This window comes from Eubalaena glacialis, chromosome 16 (genome assembly GCF_028564815.1).
Source record: "Eubalaena glacialis isolate mEubGla1 chromosome 16, mEubGla1.1.hap2.+ XY, whole genome shotgun sequence".
Lineage (NCBI taxonomy): Eukaryota > Metazoa > Chordata > Mammalia > Artiodactyla > Balaenidae > Eubalaena > Eubalaena glacialis.
In genome coordinates this window covers 10,404,698-10,425,730 of record NC_083731.1, presented here as the reverse complement: position 1 = coordinate 10,425,730, position 21,033 = coordinate 10,404,698, and the positions used below count along the sequence as shown (strand labels likewise).

General features: G+C 42.2%; 1 protein-coding gene across 3 annotated transcripts in view; it reads right to left on the bottom strand.

The window, feature by feature from the left end:
* Positions 1-10,876: 10,876 nt before the first annotated feature.
* Positions 10,877-21,033, bottom strand: part of TMTC4 (transmembrane O-mannosyltransferase targeting cadherins 4) — a 61,516-nt gene continuing 51,359 nt past the window's right edge. For all 3 annotated transcript variants that reach the window (XM_061170823.1, XM_061170824.1, XM_061170822.1), the window contains exons 15-18: positions 19,913-20,027; positions 18,767-18,879; positions 13,586-13,655; positions 10,877-12,064 (exon numbers count right to left, since the gene is read on the bottom strand). In XM_061170823.1, the coding sequence (XP_061026806.1) occupies positions 11,916-12,064; positions 13,586-13,655; positions 18,767-18,879; positions 19,913-20,027 (447 nt within the window). In that variant the 3' untranslated portion in view covers positions 10,877-11,915. The remainder of the gene's footprint in view (positions 12,065-13,585; positions 13,656-18,766; positions 18,880-19,912; positions 20,028-21,033) is intronic.

Genomic DNA, 21,033 nt, shown 5'->3' with positions numbered 1-21,033 from the left:
TTTTTTTTCAAAAGGCAGAATGGTTCCATTTTATTTATTTATTCTTTTTCTTTGAGGGAGGAAGATCATGTCAGCAAAAGAAAGTGTGAGGAAAATACATGAATAAATAATTCCTCCAGTAAAGGAAAATTAAAGATGGTAACAAGGTGAGTGTTAAAGTGCATTTAGTGCCAGATAAGGCTGGGAGAGTCTGATCCAACATAGATTAGGCTCTGTGGGATGAGATCTTCAGTTTAACTGTCAAAAAATAACCCATAGACAAATAAGGTAGTAATTTTCAAAATGTGGTCCCAGATGGGCTGCATTAGCAGCACCTGGAAATTTAGAAATGCGAACTCACAGGCCACACCCCAGACCTTCTGAATAAGCAACTCTGGGGGCGGGCCCAGTGAAAGAAATACACTTTAGCAAGTACTTCTTTTTTTTTTTATAATGGTAATTTATTTTTTCCCAGTTTTATTGGGATATAATGGACTTAGAGTGCTGTATAAGTTTAAGGTGTACAGCATAATGATTTGACATATATATCATGAAATGATTATCACAATAAGGTTAGTGAACATCCATCGTCTTATATAGATACAATTAAAGAAACAGAAAAAATTTTTTTGTGTGATGAGAACTCTTAGGATTTACTTTCTTAACAACTTTCATATATAGCATACAGCAGTGTTAATTATATTTATCATGTTGTCCATTACATCCCTAGTACTTATCTTACAACCTGAAGTTTGCAGTACCTTTTAACTGCTTTCATCCAATTACCCCACCTTCCACCCCCCGTAACTACAAATCTGATCCATATTTCACTGTTTGTATGTTCTTTTGTTTGTTTTTGAAGTGTAATTGACCTACAACACTGTGTTAGAAAAAAAGTCACAGTTTCTCAAGGAAACTGATTGGTCAGTGTAGACAAGTCTTGGCTTCAGTTTAGGTTTGGTGGGTTACACAGGAGCCCTTAGCAAGCCAACTACGCTGGTGGGTTTTAGGAACTGAGCTGACTCATGGAGGCTGTCAGTTGCATGCAAATGGTATAGGTGAGTCCCTCACCGAAAAGGTTTCAGCCCACCATCAGCTGTTTTTCTGGTCTGTTGCTCTGCGGTCCACAGTCTCCCATACCCTCCAGGCTCAAGGTCAAGCAGCTGGCAAAATGCTATGCCTGGGATCAAAGCTCGGGCACAAACATTTCCTTTATCAACTCAAAGGATTTAGACTAACCAATTGTCTTTCAGTGGAATTATCCAGTTTGGTCATTTTTGTTTTCTAGATACTGGCAGGTAATTGCCAAGCTCTGTTTTCTAGACTTTGGTGTTAGATGCCTAATTTATATTTGACTGAATGCACTGCTACTTAGTATTATGCAAAAGAAGCCGACCTCATCTCCTTGTTACCCCTCCCACATGTCTCCAGAATTGCAAGGACCACACAATAGATGGGAAAATGTCTTCTGCATCTCTTGAAAAGATGCTTATAATGTGAAATAAGCAACAGAACCAGGGTGCTATATACAGAGCTTGAAGTCTAACTGGATAACACTATAAAATCTACTGAAATATTATCAAATTATTCTAGTAAATTATTACAAATAATCATCTTTGGCCCTAAATAACCTGCAAACTAAATCCAGCCCACCACTTGTTTTTGTAAGCTAAGAATGAGTTTTACATTTTTAAGTGCTTGAAAACAATCCGAAGAAGAAATAAAACTTCATGACACATGAAAATTATATGAGATTCAAATTTCAGTGTCTGTAAAGTTTTACTGAAAATACAGTCATGCTGACTCATTTATGGGTTATCTATGGCCTTTTTTTAAAAATAAACGACAACCTTTTCTCTTTTTTTTAAAATTAATTAATTTATTTACTTATTTTTGGTTGTGTTGGGTCTTCGTTGCTGCACGCAGGGTTTCTCTAGTTGCGGTGAGCGGGGGCTACTCTTCGTTGCAGTGCGTGGGCTTCTCACTGCGGTGGCTTCTCTTGTTGCGAAGCACAGGCTCTAGGCATGCGGGCTCAGCAGTTGTGGCTCGTGGGCTCTAGAGCGCAGGCTCAGTAGTTGTGGCGCACGAGCTTAGTTGCTCCGCGGCATGTGGGATCTTCCCGGACCAGGGCCCAAACCCGTGTCCCCTGTGTTGGCAGGCAGATTCTTAACCACTGTGCCACCAGGGAAGTCCCTCTATGGCTGCTTTTTGTGACAGCAGCAGAGCTGAGTAGCCTCCACTGAGACAAGGTGGCCTGCAAAGCCTAAAATATTTTCTCTCTGCCCTTTTACAGAAAAAGTTTGTCTACGCTGCTCCATAGTCTTTTGCTCCAGCCACCATTATAATCCCTGCCTCTTCGTTCTGTGATAGTTGATTTATGACTGCCTCCCTCCTGGACTGAGTTCCATGAGGTCAGACCTGTCTCCTTTGGATGTTTCCAGCACTTCCCACCATGGTACCCAGAGTAGGTATTCAATAATATTTATTTCATTGAACTTTATTTTTTGATCCTTTCCCCTAGGTAAATCAATATGAACTTGACAAGAAATCAACATAGGATCCATTAATCAGGATAATTTAGAAAATTTGTATGTAACAAAATAGAATAAAAAAATTCTGCAAATAATGGGATTCCTTGCTTCCATTTTCTAAACCAGGTTCTAAAAATTTGTTGTTAAATTTGAAAGTGGCAGAGTTGTTTTTTCCTTGTCATTCTGTTGAGTTATTTTACTTAGTACAACAGGTCTCATTGCTAAACAATTTCCATGGCAAAGAAATTAATGAGAGGAGAAAACCAACCTCATGAAGCTAAGTTCATTCACGTTAAATGCAATCCTGGTATTTCTGGAATTATTGTTTTAAAGATGATGTGCGCTGCTGTCAGATATTTAAAAATAAGGCATTGACCTTTTCTCCACAAAAGGTAGGCAGTATCTTGTCTAAAAAGGCGACGGAATTTTCCAAGCAATTGCGGTTGAGATGGTTTATGCTCTTCTTGCCTACCTTCTGTAATTTTTGGAATAACAAGCAAAGACCAGAGTAAAGCACTATATGAGATTGTTTTGGTGAATAAATCCCTTATCACAAATAGGAGGATAACTGAAAGAACTCCCAGAAGAAAGTCATCTGACCAACCAGATATGCCATCCACCATGGAGGAAGCTAATTACATTGCAAAGAGGCCACAAACCAATCTCTAACCCTGTAACATTGCTGCCATTGTTCTGCTTAAAGCCAGAATCAAGTTATTTGGTCCTGCTCTCCAAACAGCAATTTTTTAAAGGAAATAATGGTTGCCTGGTGCCTGGCAATGTGGACATTACAAGGGGAAATGTGGCCTGATTCCCTTGAGCCGTCGATGCAGGAAATGAACACATATTGAGTGCTCCTGTGTGCCTGGTACAGTATGACTCTTCCCTCACGTTACCCTTTGAACCACAGTATGAAGCAGATATTATCATTCCTAGTCTACATATGAATTGGCTCCATGAGGTTCAATAACCCACTCAAAGACATGCTGCCAGGAAATAAGAGTGTCCATATCCAGCTGAACCTGAAACATGCTCTATAACATAAGGGCTAAAACAAGGTAGCTGGGTCACATGTGCTGAAATGTGTGTCATCTGCACTGATAATTCTATCTTGGAACCTCTTTGTTCAAAGTGCTAGTTCCAATGGATAACGCTGTACGTATGGTTCTACCCATGAAGAGCTCTCACATACATGATCCCATTTGATCCATACACCTGCATTGCACAATAAAGGCCAGGTAGAGAATTTCCTCCACTTTACAGATGAGGTAAAGAGGTTGGATGGCCTGACCAAGCTCATACGATTAGCTGTGCCCTGTCTTAGCCCAAATATCTCCAGTACAAAACCATCATTGGACAAAGTCAGATTTATTGGCTCGTTGCCATGGGGGAGACCACACACCCATGGAGCCCTGAGATGCCTCACCAAACAAAGATGAAGTTAGCAGGTTTGGGTGGAGGGGTGGAGGAATTTAAAGGTAATAGTGTTTTTACAGGCTGAAGGCAAAAGAGGGATGCATGCCAATGGTCAGTATCAGGTCTGGACAGCAGAACAGACCCAGGGGCTTATGTACTTAGAGACTAAAAGTTTTGATAGACGTGAATGGGTGTATCCAGAAATGCTTTAAATGAAGTTCTGCACGTGGGTTGGAAACTGAGGCTTCTTGTCATGTCAAAGTGACTTGGACCCTCCAGGTAGAGCAGGATGTCTCATTCTTCCTGATGATTTCAAACAGCAGCATTTCTGACAGTGCTCTTCCAGAAGGTTTCTCCAAGAGTAATAAAGCAGCAGTCACCCTTAGAAGTGGGTTCCTTGACACATTACAACTTCAGTGTGTCTATGGGAGAAATGTGGTTTCCTGTTCACTTCCTAGCTGCCTTAATCTGTGCTATGTCAGCCTGATGAATGGCGGAGCAGAATTGGACTTTTGTCAGTCTGAGGGACTTTTTACCTTACCAGAATATATCAGGAATAGAAAGCTTCACAGTATTTTATTTCCACAAGAGTGCTCGAATTTCAAACATTCTTACATTACACAACAGATTTTTTTAATGAGGGTTTATATAAGCACCCAAAGAAGGTCACTTTGCAAATTTTTATAGCAGACTTCTGTACAAGATTTAGCTTTTTGTTTTTAAAAAGGTTAAGCATCTAAGGATACTTGAAGAACACTGGTTTAGTCCAACCTTCTCATTTCATGGAGGAGAAGTTAACAGCAAAAGCAACCACCACCACCATTATTTTTATTAGAAGCAACTGAGGCATGCAGTAATTAGGTGACTCATTCCAGGGTCCTGGCAACTAATGACAGGATTGGAAGTGTTTGTATCTAATTGAATTGTTGAAGCTTAAAAAAATGACTTATGGCAGTGAAGCTGGCCCTAGGGTAGATCTCACACTCCTGGTCTCTGTTCTTTCCACCTTATCACCTTGCTTGCTGATGTCTGCAGATTCCTAGACCAAGTACTATAAAAGCTGTCATCCATATACATTATCAGAAAGTTCTAGAAATGAGCAGTTTTGAAAATTTTCAAGACACATCTCAAGTCTATTCAGCAAAATTAATGCTATTGAAACGTAACTGCTGAAACAGAACTGTTTTTTTTTTTTTAATTTATTTATTTTTATGGCTGTGTTGGGTCTTCGTTTCTGTGCAAGGGCTTTCTCTAGTTGTGGCAAGTGGGGGCCACTCTTCATCGCGGTGCGCGGGCCTCTCATTATCGCGGCCTCTCTTACTGCGGAGCACAGGCTCCAGACGCGCAGGCTCAGTAATTGTGGCTCACGGGCCCAGCTGCTCCGCGGCATGTGGGATCTTCCCAGACCAGGGCTCGAACCCGTGTACCCTGCATTGGCAGGCAGATTCTCAACCACTGCGCCACCAGGGAAGCCCCAGAACTGTTTTTAAATGATGGATAAAACTGCAATTTAAATCTACAGGGAAAATGTTTTCTCAAACACAAGTAGGAAGCAGAAAGCTTTATTGGCCCTGGAAAAATACCACATATTTAAAAACAAAATGATTAGAAATGCAGGACACTCAAGGCAGTTTTGATAAACAGTGTAACAGGTTTAAAGTACTTGTATTGATAGAACTAATCAGACTTAGAACACAAGTGATAAAAATATAAACCTGAGATTGTTTCTGGGTCATTTAATCACAGGATTAAAAACCTCAAGAAAAGTGAGGGTTATTCCTCCTTCAATTATTTATTGAATAGTATTATGTGCCAAGCACGGGTCTAGGGCTTTACATACCTTTTCTCATTTAAACTTTCCAGTAAGTCTGTGAAAAAGGTAGTATTATCCCCCATTTTACAGATGAGGCTCTGAGCTGCTAAAAGACTAAGTTACTTGCTCTACTGGATTCCTAGGGGGGCCAGGCATGGCCACAGACTGGGTGGCTTTAATGACAGAAATGTTGTTCTGGAGGCCAGGGGTCTGAAGTCAGGGTGTTGGCAGGGCCACACTCCTTCGAAGGCTCTAGGGGAGGATCCTTCCTTGCCTCTTCCAGCTTCTGGTGGCTCCTGGCGTTCCTTGGCTTGTGGCAGCATCACTCCAATCTCTGTCTCCACCTTCTCATGGCCTTCTTTTCTCTGTGTGCCTCTATGTATCCTCTCCTCTTTTTAGAAAACACCAATCATTGATTTCGGGCCCACCCTAAATCCAGGATGGTTTCCTCTCAAGATCCTTAACTAATTAGATCTGTAAGACCTGATTTTCAAATATAGTCACATTCTGAAATTCTGGGTGGACATGAATTTTGGGGGGGACACTATCCAACCCACTACACTTGCCTAAGGTCTGGTAAATGGAGGAAGAACGAGGTTCCAACCTGGGTGGAACACAGATTTTCCTTTCACATTCAAGCTTTATGCCCCCCAAATGCCAGTTATTTCCAGACGACCACCAAGAGAGTCACACAGCATACAGAGTTTCGTGAGGAGTTAAAGGCATGCTTCAAGAAAGAGTCTGCCTTGCACACTTGTAGTTCAGCCAACAATCTGAGCAATGATGCCTCCCGAGTTCTTTTCACTCAGCATGACTCTGGAGACACAGGCTCCCCAGTGTCTCTCCCACCTGCTGGGCAAAGCGATTTAGTGACTACATTTGGTTACCTGAGTTTCCCACATGGTGTCTCCTTTCCACCAATGCGCCTTATCACAGGTTTATTACGAACACATCCATGGCTCTCTTGAAGAAAGATTTCTCTGTGATATTGCACATGTTCCTTGCTTTAGAAAAAAAAAATTATTTCAAATAATGCAGCGATTTACAAAGTAGAAGGTGAAGAGTCTCTCTCCTCCTCACTTCTTCTTGCTCAGAAACAGTTCATGTTAATATCAATATAAACTGTAATTCCTGTACATTTAAAGAAAAGAGATTGGAATATGAGAGAAGAACAAGGGAAAAACCTTAATGTTTGACAGCGTTCTCTCGGCTCCTGTCTCCTCCATTGCATTTTCTTGTCTCCTTCATCCCAACCAAACTGTCCCACACGGGGCCTTTGTTTCTCTTCCTTTGAACTAGAAACCAGCTTCTGATTTTCATTTTGTGAGGAACATTATCTGAAAAGAGGCCACAGCCAAATTAATATCTTCTTGGTAGAATTTTAAAGGCACGAGAGATTAAGACAAGACTCTGTGTGATTTTAAAACGAGGCTGTAGTATTCTATAATTATATTTGGTATTTATTAATGAATATTTCAAGTAACATGAAATGTCTCACTTTACTGAAAATCAGGGTTGCTCAACACTTGGGATCCTTCTATTTGGGTCAACATGGCAAGAACATCCCAGATTCCCCTTGTCTTTACAGCTGACTCTTCAATGGAGTTTATGTCTCAATATAACTTATTTCCCCCGGATGCCTGGTGAAGTTTTTACCATAAATGTGAGGCCCAAAGGAGAAGGTAGAGGCAATTGAACCAATATCTGTTCCTATGAAATAGAAAAGTCAACTTGATTTGATGTTTCACTGCCTCCAGGAAAAAAGAGATTCACCAACTAATGGAGAACTTTGAACACAGGAGAAGGAAAGAAGTGTCCTGACAACCTGTGACCTTGGAACAGCTGCAAATATAAAGATGTGAATGAGTCACGGGGGCTGGTAACAATGCTCAGTCCCCGAGTCTACACCAGCATGCCCAACCTGGGCACACAACAAGGGTGAGGTAACCTGGATGGCAAGCTCCACGCGGCAGGAATCATCTGTTTTCATTTTTCATCATATCCCCAGCAGCTAGCACACTGCCATTGCACAGTCTGTGCCCAACGAGATATTTTGAAAAAGGTAATAGCATAAAAGAAGTACAAGGGATCCTTGGGATGGGACAGTTCTGTATCTTGACTGTGGTGACCTCACAAATCTACATGTGACAAAATCGCACAGATTCTGCCCCTTCCACTAAAAAGCTCTTCACTGATCTTTCATCTAATAATTTTACTCACTGCTGATCTTTGCCTGAATCAATTAATTCATTGGAGACAAAAAAAAAAAAGGGATGATTTTCTAATTGCCATTCTTTCAACATTTATTGGCTTTAATTAGTCTATAGAGAAGACTATTTTCCCTCATCAGCCATGGCTATTTGGTAAGCACGTAACTGTGATAGGCATACTGTATCCAGTCTGCAGAAGGGCATCTGACTAGTCCCCTTAGGAAAGCCTTAGGGACAAAGATGAGAAGTAAAGACCAATATGTCCACATCTGTCCCCATCTAGACCTTGTAGCGTACAGGGGCTTTATTTTCTCTTTGCTAGGGTCAAATTCCACTTGATTTTGGGTCCCATCCCTTCCTTTCTTCTCAAGGACCTTACTCCCTCTCTAGTTTATCGCCAGCCTCTCCCTCTCAGTGGCACTGACCTATCTGGATGATGAAACGATGGGTCTCATTCCCTTACCGATCCACCTCCTATCCATCACCAATTGATTCCTATGTATTTCTCAGGTCAGTACACATTTTGTCAACTTGACTGCCTCTTGTCTACACCAAGCCACCTTCATCTCTACCCTGGATACGTGCAATGGTCTCTTTACTGATCTGCTCACATCTTCTTTGCCTCCCTCCAATTCCTTCCCCACCGACAGCCAAAGTGATCTTTTCAAAACATAGATCTGATAATGTCCTTCGTTTTGAACCCTCCCATGGTTTAAGATAAAGACCACGTGGTCTGCAAACCCTGGCATAGTCTGGACCTCATCACCTTTACCAACTCCATCGAGCACCCCTCCCCCTCTCCCTTGGACTTCGTTCACCAAGTACTTTAGCTTTCTCACCACAGGCCCTTTGCATATGCTGTTTCCTCTTTGTGTGCAGTCCAGGTTTTCTCAACATCAGCACTACTGGCATTTGGGGCCAGATCATTCTTCTTTGTAGGGGGTTGTCCTGTGCTTTGTAAGGTGTACGGTAGCATCTTCCCACCCCCATCAGTTGTGACAGCCAAAAACATCTCCAGGCATTGCCAACTGTCCCCTGGGGGTCAAAATCTCCCCTGTTGAGAACCACTGGCCTAGAGTGATCTTCCTCTCTGCTTATCAAATCTCAGTTCAGAAGTCACCTTCTCAGGGAACCCTTTCCTGACTCTTCAGGCTAGACCCAGTCTCCCGCTTCAGTTATTAATTATATGACTGACAATTACTGTTTCTCACTGCACTGTCTGCTGCCTGAGGGCCGGGGCCATGTCCACTTCCCTCATCACTGTATTCCCAGTGCCTGGGAGAGTATCTGCCACTTAATATTTGTTGAATGAAGGAATGAATGCATTTAAGGTCAAACCTGTCTGCTGCAAAATCTACACCTTCCTCCAAAAGTCTAGTCTATCATTTATTGAGGCAAGTACTGAGCCAAGTACCTCATTACTGAGAGGGAGGTCTTATGTCTTATCATGTCCATTTTACAGATGGGAAACTGGAACTTATGCAGTGCTAAATGACCTGCCTATTACATCAAAGCACTAGAGCCAAGACCCAAATCTATGTTTTCTCACCCCAAAGTCCAAGCTGATAGGTGTGAATGTGAACACACACGTCCAATGCTTTGCTGTGGGGCTTGGTCTTCTATTCTGTATGATATTTAAACTCAGTAATTTGAAATAAAATAAAAGAAATGTGATAGAATCAGAACCCCAAAGAGCCCTGTGAAGGCATAGTAGGCTACATCTATAGGGTGGAATTTTTAAGAAATGTAAGAGTGCATCTAAACAGGGAAGAAATGTAGCAGATAAACAAACAAAAAATAACCCCAAACCACATTCCAGTGTTTCGTGATGTTCGCTATCAGGGAGGTGAAGGAGGATGATTCTGACTCTCAGATTTCCCAGAACGGCAACAATCCCTATGTTTGTTCTGACACCCCACCCCAAACCCAATCCCCTACTGTGATTAGCAACAAAAACAAAGTTTAGAAAAAAATACCAAATAAGAGGGGAACTGGGAGACAGATTTCCACTTCAGTCTCGTTAGAAAGGAAACCCAAGAAATAAATTACAGGGTGGCTGCCTTAAGATGGAAAAAAGAAGGAAGAAAAGAGGAACAGCATGGCATACTTCCAAAATCGGCCGAGATAAAAGACTCCCTGAAATATCACTCAAACGAATGACTGTTTTCTCTGGACAGAAGGCAGCTGTGATGGAAATCCTGAGATGGAGCAGTGAAAGCTAAGGGGATTCGTTCTGTAGGCAGGGGTCCCACATTTGCATGTCTTGATTTGATACTCAAGTTTTAGTATCAGTACAAAAAGAAAAAAAAAAAATCCTGAAGGGGCTTTTACCAGAAATATTTTTTTCTTCATTCTCAAAAGATAAGCACTGTTTCAAAGAGAGAAATTTGCTTAAAAAAAAAAAGTCAACAGCATATAGTACCTCTATTATCTGCCAAGCTAAGTGCTATAGGAACATAAATAAGAATAAGGCAGCTCCTGCCCCTAAGAGCTCTATAAATTGTTACTGTTGTTTGGGGACCATTTCTGAAATGTTTGAAACACAGCACTTTCTTTTCTGAAGTATCTCAACCACTGTAGGTTACAATTACTGATTTACAACTCTATGCAGGTCTGCCCCCCGGCCCCCCACAAAGTGAGTGTAGAGAATCAAATTCATCTCCATGTGGGATCTACTCAGCCCATATTTTAGAACCTGGAGGACTCCACAGTGCAATTCTATTAAATGGTCCCTAAAACCAAATAGAAGCCACATTCTAGAAAGGATGAATCAGTCACTTTGATTTCATTTTAAGGGAAAGAGGACAGAGTCAAATAACTTGAAAATCATCTTAATAGATGAGTAATAGGAGGCACTATGACACTTGTATTCCGGTTTCTGTAATAATTTTACTGCATAAGAAATGACAGAGATTGCATAAATCATTAGGTCAACAGCATACATAGGAGAATAAAACAAAACGAACATGATTATTCTGACCCAATAAAACAGGATAAATAATCCAATTCTTAAAAATATCACAAACTCCCCAAATGTGGTTCCTTTTGGGAGAAAATTTACCTCTTGCATTTTTTGGATATAGTAATGACTATGGTTCCATGAAACTAAATGGAAAACTGCTTTCCAGTCAAAAAACACAAAAAAACAACTTACATAGAGGTGTGTAGCCCTCTTAATACTGGATGTAACAAAAATAAAGACATCAGGCTGCCTACTTTTGCCTAAAGCATGGCTTTAATTTTCTATTAATAGTGACAGTTTATGTAGGATACTACATAATTTCCTATGTTATGAAACAGCACAAGTTGAAGAATCCAAAAAATATTGCAGGAGTGAATTTCTTCCTAGGGAAAAAGTGTAAATACACTAGATGTTAAAATTTCCATTCTTCATTCAATTATTTGCCCCATTCAAAAAAAAATACAAATAAATATTTCCTTACAAATGATGTTCATAGCACATTGTTTGGAAAAAAAAAGATTAAAAAAAAATCTTAATTTACTCTTTCTTGTCATTAAATAAAAATTCTAATATACAGACACATTAGATATTTATATAAATTGTAGGAGTCAGTTTGTCATTTCTTGTTCACAATCCATGTTTAATAATATGAGTCTTTACAACAACACAACTCACATCCCAAATGCAGGTTTAATTCTGCTGTAAGTCGCTCAAGGTAATTTTTTTCTTTTTTTCTTTTTAATTAAAAAAGACTTCATCCTTGGAATTTTAGAATTTATGTTTGAGTTGTCTGAAAAAATACAATTTCAATGCAAAAACCACATCAAGCATTCAAGAGTATATTGCTGGTGCTGTAATCTTTTTGCATGTCTTTGTTTTCATAGAAAAAAAACGATAAAATAAACAACACGTAAGACTTTTAAATGGTTAAACGTAAGCACATGATATTAATGATCTGCCTCATGCACACACACACACAAACTCAAAAAATGAAGGAAAAAGGCTCAGACGTTTTTCTTTTGCATTTGTTCCAGCTTTCTTCTTAGAAGACCATAATTCTCCTTAGTTCCTGATGCCATTGGGTCAAGCCGCAGAGAGATCTCATAGTGTTTTTTGGCCAAGTCTAGATGTCCCCAACGATGATAAAGCACAGCTGAAATAGCAAGAGATCAATTTCATTGGAAATGCTTCTGAATAACTTGCGGTATTCCCAACCACTTGTACAAAGAAATATTACAGAACCTCTGCAAGCAGCTTTCAAAAATCATTGTTTAAAACAATATTGTTTGTACTGCCAACTTTATTTATTGTAATCACACTCCCTGGTGACTGTCTGTTTAACCACCCCCAGTTACTCCCAGGGTTCTTCATCTCATTAGGCGTGACCCATCTCCCTACAGCAACATTGTTACATAAAGAAGCAAAAGGAAGAGTACACTAAGTTTCTTGATGCTGCCAGGAAACTTCCCGAAAGCCAGGCTGCACAGGGCTGGGCTCCAGCACTGCTTAGCGCTCTGACCATGTAGAAGACCAGCCATTTACTTTAACAAAGAGTCTCCTATACCTTTCGGCAAAATAATAGCTTGTTTGTTGCCAGCTGGAATTCAGGGCTCTAACGTCAAGATTTGATCATAAAATGATAGTTAAAGAAATCTACTTTTTTTTTTTTTTGGCTGCGTCGGGTCTTAGTTGCGGCACGCGGGATCTTCGTTGAGGCATGCGGGATCTTTCGTTGCGGCGTGTGGGCTTCTCTCTAGTTGTGGCGTGCAGGCTCCAGGACGCATGGGCTTTGCAGTTGTGGTGCACGGGTTCCAGAGCGCGTGGGCTCTAGTTGAGGCACGCGAGCTCAGTAGTTGTGGGGTGCAGGCCTAGTTGCCCCACGGCATGTGGAATCCTAGTTCCCTGACCAGGGATCGAACCCGAGTCCCCTGCATTGTAAGGCAGATTCTTTACCACTGGACCACATAGGAAGTCCCAAGAAATCTACTCATTAGAATGGTAAGCCTCTGACTATTACAATGATTCTCTAAGTAAAACTATCTTTCTACGTGGGCAGTACAGCAACCACTGATGCTTCATCACTTTTCCAAGGAGAAGCTACAGAGTCTACAGGAAAGAGATCTGGCGAAAAAATGTTCACATGACTGAGCCTTCCGAACATCAACATGCTATGTTCTAAAAATCTGAATTATTGAGATGTCAAAAATGAAAGAAAGAATTCTAGGTAATAAATCATTGTGAATTCATTCTTAGCCAAGACACAGAACATAAGAATGCAGGGAAGACCAGGCTAGATAAGGAAGGTCCAGTACAGAAGAGGCAAAAGGACACACGTCAGACTGCAAACTTCCAAAGTACTTCTCAGTTTAACTATCTAGGGCCCTTCACTCAAAGAAAGAAAATCTGAGTTTTAACATGAGAAGGCGATTAACTAGTGGGGGATTTTAGGAGTTGTTCTGATCATGCAATTAAGATTTGTAAATATGACTATTATTTAGCTACCTTATTAATGTGATAATTTCCTTAAAATGCCGTATTTTAGAACCAGATTATAAAGGCCAATACGGGTTCGATTTGAAAAACAACTCTCCCAGCAGTGATTTTACAGAAATGCACCTGTTTCATTAAAATTACATAGAATTTCGATATGATTCAAATTGAAAAATTTCCTTACCCAAATTGCCATGGTAACTTGCAGTATTTGGATGAGCTTTAATTGCTTTGAGGAATAAAGCTTCAGATTCCTAAAAAACGAAATACATAAAAAAATAAGGTACTCCACACGATGCAGAAGTTTTATGCAGTTTTATCGCCTACGGTTTTCAACTTTGAACGTGCATGTTTTGCTCCACCAAATCCTTCTTCCGGAAACATTCGGGAGGCCCAGCAGGGCCACACCCTGTTGAGAAGAGGCTCGGAAGGATGATCCACTGGGGCAGTGTACTGGGCAAAGGTGACAGGGCAGTAGTCAGGGGATGGTGGCCGCAGAGGGGATGAATATGCTAATGACTCTGCCACCTGCCTCCCTGAAGTGGCGGGAATTCTGCAACTTTAAGCAAGTAGCTCAGTTCAGGGTGCAGGGGAGGATGAGCAAAGGTCAAGCAGGAAAGTGCTGGGCTGCTGAGGACACCCACGCAAATGTCATTTCTGGTCAGCATCGGTGAGCTCATTTCTAGGATTCTCAAGGCAGGAGATGGAGCCTGATGTAACCCCCCCTAAGAATGCACACCCCTCAGCGACCAGAAGCAGCCCATTCAGCTGCAGGAAATGAGCAGAGAGGATGAGGGAGAAACAGCCACCTGGCACCTCAGCCACTGCAGGACTGTACGTGAGCGTGACCGAATGCCCCTGAAGTGCGGAGCCGATTCTCGTAGAGACTTGCATTTCCCCCATACAGTATTCACTCCCAACCCAGCCACTGAGAAACACGGCCACGTTTTCTCGCCTGCTCATTGTGGGACCATGGCCGACTGCATGGCCCCTTTTTACCATAATGTTAAAAAATAAAGATGCCTCATTGTTCTCGGCGACAGCTGCCGGGGGTGACTATCACACCATCTACATTCGTGGCCCTAAAGGGCCACTCATGCTTTAATCAGGGTCATGGGCTCAGCTTCAACAACCAAGGCTGGGGGTTTGGGGACAGGTTTTTACCTTCTACCTGTGCCCTACATGAGCTTCTCCCAGGGGGCCTCCCATATCCAGGATCACGTTTTATAAAGTGCAGGGAGACCAGTTTCCTTTGCCTTGTGCTGGCTGGGCAAACATCTCTGACACCACAACCTTTTAGACAGAGCTGGCAGAGAAAAATCTGTATTTTAGAAATGTGGTCTGTGAGGGAACGAAGGAAGATGTCAGGATTACACGCAGGATGTCAGCAAACGTCACTCTCAGAACTCAGTTCAAAGTCAGGGTCTACATTCCGAGTTTTGGGAGAGAAAACTCCTTCAAGGAAGTCTAAGTTTTCCTGCTATGTTAGGTATGCTGGAAACAAAAATGAAAACGATGCAAACAAACCAAAAATCAAATGGATTGTGTAGATTTGTAGTTGTGCTCTTTCTGATGATTTTCAAATGTTTCCATTTAAAACCTCAAATCTAAGAAATGGAAAGGCTGGGGAACCTCAATCTACTTTAAAATGCTCCTCCACATGCAAATGAAGCAGTGTTATCTGGAGACGACAGATGTAGAGATAAAAGGCAAGTTAGGAGTTCTCTAGGGGATGCTAGATTCATTTTTTGATTCATTTAACTAATTTCTCAAGCGCCCACAAGTGCGGACATCGTTCAGGACGATGTGCAGTCAGAGTCAGGTTTGGAGGATGTAGTGGGGTTTAGGAGAGTGGGCAATGGCACGGGGGTGAGGGCTTACAGCCTGTTTAGGGGCTGTAGGTCTTGGCAAGGCAAGGCTGGTGGGAAGGAGTGGGTATGAGGGTCAGGGAGGTAATGGGGGAAGAAAAAAAGGACTCAAAGTTTCCAAGCCTGCGGACTTCCCTGGCGGTCCAGTGGTTAAGACTCCGTGCTTCCAATGCTGGGGGCACGGGTTCGATCCCTGATCGGGGAACTAAGATCCCACATGCCTCAAAGCATGGCCAAAAAAAAAAAAAAGTTTCCAAGCCTGGAAGACAGAAAAACAACGGCACATTGAAAAAAGAAGGGGCGTCAGGAGGAAGAGTGGGTTTGTGGGGCACCGTGAGTGTGGGTTAGACATGCTCCATCTTGGGTAACATTGGGACAGTCCTGAGAGGATGCTTCAGTGGCTCCTGGGAGGCAGGACAGGCTGGAGGCCTCGTTAGAACATGAATGTCCGCAGGTATTCAAAGCCCATGAAATGCTCATCTATTAAATCAGGCTTTTTAATGGCCCTGTTCTGGGAAGCGATGAACTATTCATAAACTGATCTTCTGTGGAGGTTCAAGGATGCTTCAAGACCCAGGTAACAAGTTGACTTATGCCAAGGAACAAATAAATAAACTCACCTTTAAAATCAGGGATTGTTTTTCATCAACAGACAGGTAAAATAACATATTATTTTCTAAAGTGTGTTAGACAAAATGTGTATGACCAGGGTTTAACACATGGGACAGAGCAAGGCCTCGCAAAGGAGCAAGTGAGGGTCTTTCTGTCTAGGCGGCAAGGACTGGGCAGTCGGAGGTCATTTTAGCCATGCCGGCCGCCGGGGTTGCAGCATCATCTCAGCAGCATCCTTAAACCCACGTCTATTCTCCCAGACAGCCTTTCACAAGGAACACCCTGCAGACCACTCTGGTTGGGAAGGGAACGTGGGTGGTCCAACGTGAAGTTGAAACCACGAGTCACGTAGCAAGAATAGCTCCCTCTTCAATTCACCTTCCTTTCTTCCAGTTCAGTTGAGACAAAGTCTCCATTTGGTGGTGGTTTGGGGTCACCCCCAAACACCTGCCAATCTCCCTTTGAGGCTAACCGAGGGTTCATCCTCAGGCTCAGAGCCTTGGCCAGTAATAGTACCTACCTGAGATTTAGTAAAATTATTCTATTTTCAGTTACCTTATATTTCTAGTAAAGATAGCATGTTTCCACTTTAATTACCATTTGTGTTTAAAATCTATTTAAAGAAATATATCAAGTGAATAATAAGTAATATCTAGATGTGGCCAAAAAAAAAAATTCGTAAGGGTATGACATAAATGTCTGGAGTTGGGGAAACGACTCTCTAAACGTAATCTGCTCTTAAACTACAGGGCCCGTGGAACAGGTGATGCAGAGAGAGAAGCAGCATGAGAGGCGATGTTCACCACTGAAATACATCACTTTTGGAAATTAAATGGCAATAGGCATTATAAATGCTAATGGATTTTAATGATCCTTAGAGTTTCATTAAATAATCATTGGACTAAAATTATTGCTGTGTATGTATACATGTATACAATGTTTCACAGTTATAAATTACCTTCATGTGCATTTCTTTCTTAGCACCATCTCCATTTCACAGAAGAATAAACTGAGGAGTGGTTAAGTGATGGCTCTTGGGTAAAAGGGCTGCTCGGATAAAAAGGTGCCCCATAATCACCTGGATGTAATGAGAATGCTCACATCAAAGTCTCAAAAGAGATTCCGGAAGCCTGAACGTTCCGGAACCGAATGTGGGACGGGTTCCATCATTTCACAGTGGTGCACTGGGCACTTACAAAATGCCCAGCGGTTGGGGAGGGGTGGAGCAGCAAAGGAGACACAGAAATGGGACTTAAGATTCTGACCTCAAGGAGCCTCCAGGCTCACTAAGGACACTGACCAAGAGTTAGTGATCATCTAAAACAGCAAATGCCTAGGTGGAAAGGGAGTTGCACAGACCGCAGACACCTGTCCTGATAGGCACGGTGGCCCAGCTGGAAGGTCTGCTTGCTCCACCCCTGCAAGTCACCACCACGTCACCTCTTCATCCAAGCGTCCCCGCCCAGTGCCCAAAGTTAAGTTCCTTATTTCAGATTTCACCCTCTGTTTCCTTATCTTAGGCTCAACACCCTGGCCTAGACAGTTAGGATGCAAAATGTGTAGAGAGACAGGAAACCCATTTCTCCATTCTGCTTTATGGAGTATTTTCTACTTTATCTGGGAAAAAAACACACAAAACACCACTGTGAACTGGAACCCAAATCAACCCCAGGTTCCGTCACCTTACTAGGAATTCCAGTTTAGAAGCTGTGGGATATAGAAAAATCAGCACATGATCACATAAGCTGCATCTCAAAGATGGTCACTGGACACTCCCACCCCGTCCCAGGCTGACAGATGGCTGGAAAGTCATTAGAAAGGAACCCACACACCTCACCTCCCTCCCCTCTACACAAGTAGGTCTGTAAAAAATAAAACGAAACCCCTCAAAAGGTTATCTGGGGGCAAAATCTAGAAATTCAAAAATGTATTCTGATGCTATTAAACTCCCTGATTATTCAATTCAAAAAGGATAGAAATGCATGAGACATCTTACTACTGTATTGTTATAGAAAATCATGCTGATAATGATATCTAATGAGCCAAACAGGAGAAGTATGAATTAATCACTACTATTAGGCCGAGTGTGATCAAAATCAGGTATGTCCCCTGATTCAAAAAGGAAATATTTCTCTCATGAAAGGACGAAGACACTGCTTCTAAAAGTGTGTTTTCTGTAACATCTGTGCTAGGAAGCCGGGATGCTGGTTAGAATGCATACTCCCTGACCTTACCCAACAGAGCCATGGGGAGAAATACGGGCATCTGTATTCTCACAGGCTCCCTCGGTGGTTCTGATACACAAACTAAAATCTGAGATCAGTGCTATTAGGAACAGAGTCCCCTTCAACATCCAGGGAGTTACGTGCCTTCTGATTCACGGTCTACTCCTGGCCCACCCTGGGACCCCAGTTAGTTAGAGGCCTGATGCAATATCCTGTGGTTTTCGTTGGTCAGAAACTTCTAGGGCTTTGCAGATGACCTGTAACTTCCTGTAGGTGAGGAAAAACTTGGAAGCAGCGAGAACCCATCCTATATTCTCCACGGGCTGGTACTCTTTTTGGGCAGAAGGGGACGAGCCCCAGCGCCAGGGAGAGAATCACAGCTCCATGCCAGGAGCTGGGCATTTGCTAGGATTTTTTTGGCTCCTCCTCCCCTCCCACGTTTGAGCAATGCTGGTGAATTCTGACCAGAAAGCACGTGGAGTCTGAGTCCACAAATTCATCTCTTGGGCAACTTCTCAAAGCAAACTGACCGAGCCACACTGGTACACAGTGACCACTGGTTGGGCCTAATTCTGAATTTAACTGGGCAGACGTTACATTGATGGCTCCTGTCAGATGCTGGCATACACTGCAAGAAATCACGGCCTGCAGTTCACACACCTTGTATTTCTGAGACTTTCCCAGCACGTTTGCCAAGGAGAACATCAGAGAGTGGTCATTAGGTATTAATTCCAGTGCCTCTCTTCCAACAGCTTCGGCTTGGGCTAAATTACCTGTGAGTGAAAAATGGAAAACTTAAAAAACAGGTTAGCATTGTACTAGTATTTTAGTCTCTCTCTCTAATTAACAGGGCTTACGTGCATTATGTACAATGATTATGAATAAACCACTTAAGAAGATCAATGTAGAACATGTAATACACACACACATACACAACACTCAACACACACACACGACCTATCAGTTGCAAAGCCACTGCAGTCCAGCACAATTCTGACATAACATACCAACAGCTTTTGATTAAATTCTGTCAAAGCACGTAAAATCTAATTTTAATTTCCCCCAGATACCAGTTATACCCAAATCAGAGAAAACAAGTCTGCAGAATATCACAGCAACAGTTTAATAACTGAATATTTATAGTATTGAAGCTCACATTCTACACTTTCATTAGGAACACGATGCATATCTCCCCCCACACTGAGTAGACGGCTTACTAGTTTTAAATTCTGCCAAATGAAAACTATCATTTCCTATGGAATGGCTGGATTTTTAAAAGTAGGGGAACAGAGAAACTTCTAATTGATTGAGTCTCGCTCGGGCTAAGAAACCAGGTGACCAAATTTATTACCATTATATCGAAAATAAGAATCTCTGAGTGTAGGTTTGAGAGCACCTCCTTTGAGTACCGTCCATGAACTTCAGAGCACGGACCTAGCACCATCCATTTCATAAGCCCAGAAGCCATTCTTACTTACTTCCAGGTACCTCCAGCATCCTAGGTGATGGCCATTGCCAGATGACAGGCTTCAGGAGAAATGAGATGTTAGTGCACACCTGCCCCCGTTACTCAACACCAACTCTAAGCGAAGTGTCACCTTCCCAAACATGCATATTGCAATATGTCAAAGGAAACTCCATACTCTAGAAGTACACACAGATTTGTCACGTAAAATATTGAACCCCATATTTATTTTTAAAAAAAACAACTCTAACGCACACTAGGGAAAAAAAAAAGCACAAGCATGTGTTTCCTAATTATCCAACGGCACTACACCGTGGACTGACCGAATCGCTTCTCCACACCTGTATTATCAAGGAGGATAATCATGTTGTTCCAGGCCAGGCTGTGCTCTGGCTTCAGCACGGTAGCATTCCTCCACGCGTTCAGCGCATCCACGTGACGATTGAGATCTGCATACTGAACACAAAGCAGGGACAACCCCAGTCAATATTCCAGTTCTTTTTTTTGCTTTCTTTCTCCAAGATATAACCAAACCAAACCACCAACCAAACCGAACCGAACTTGTATTTATCGAGCTTCTAATTTTTCATATTAACTCATTTAGCCCTCCCAACAATCTCAGTGAAGGAGAGAACTATCCCCGTTTTACAGATGAAGTAAATAACTGAGGCACAGAGAAAGGAAGTAACGTGCCCAAGGTGCCATATCTAGAAATGGGAGAGCAGGGCCTGGGACCAGGTGGCCTAGCTCCTGAGCCTACAACCTTTTAACCACAACCCATAATTTAGTGATTCCAGGTGTCAAAGCATGTTTCAGACTACTGAAGAGAGGTTAAGGAAAAAACCTAATCCTCAGTATTTTTCCAGAAAGACTTCACATAGGCTATCTTTGATAAGGTATTATTTAAAATGGTCAACAAAATATTTAATGTGATTAAAAGCTCTATGGGCCAAATTCACCTTGTGAAGAATGGTCTTCCTGCCTACATCTAAGCTTCCTATAAAACTGTGAGTCTATCAGACATACTTTATGAACTGTTTGGAAAAGTCTTAAGCGGTAAATGTAAACCTCTTTGGCAATTTGGAGCCTGTTTGCCTCCTTCAGGAAGGAGAGAATGATCTGTTGCTTTCTTTTGAGAGGGAATGTTAACATCGATAACAGAATATGAAATGGCTGGCTGTCAATCTGCATAGTTAATAAAAGCACGCAGAGGGGGAAAGTGATGGATTGTTTAACAGGTGACCCTCTTGCCCTCTTTAACTCAGTTCAAATGCACATCTCATCTGAATGAACACGGTTCCCTTAACTCTGCAAAAGGGTACACACAAGGGCTTCCCTGGTGGCGCAGTGGTTGAGAATCTGCCTGCCAATGCAGGGGACACGGGTTTGAGCCCTGGTCTGGGAAGATCCCACATGCCACGGAGCAACTGGGCCCGTGAGCCACGATTACTGAGCCTGCGCA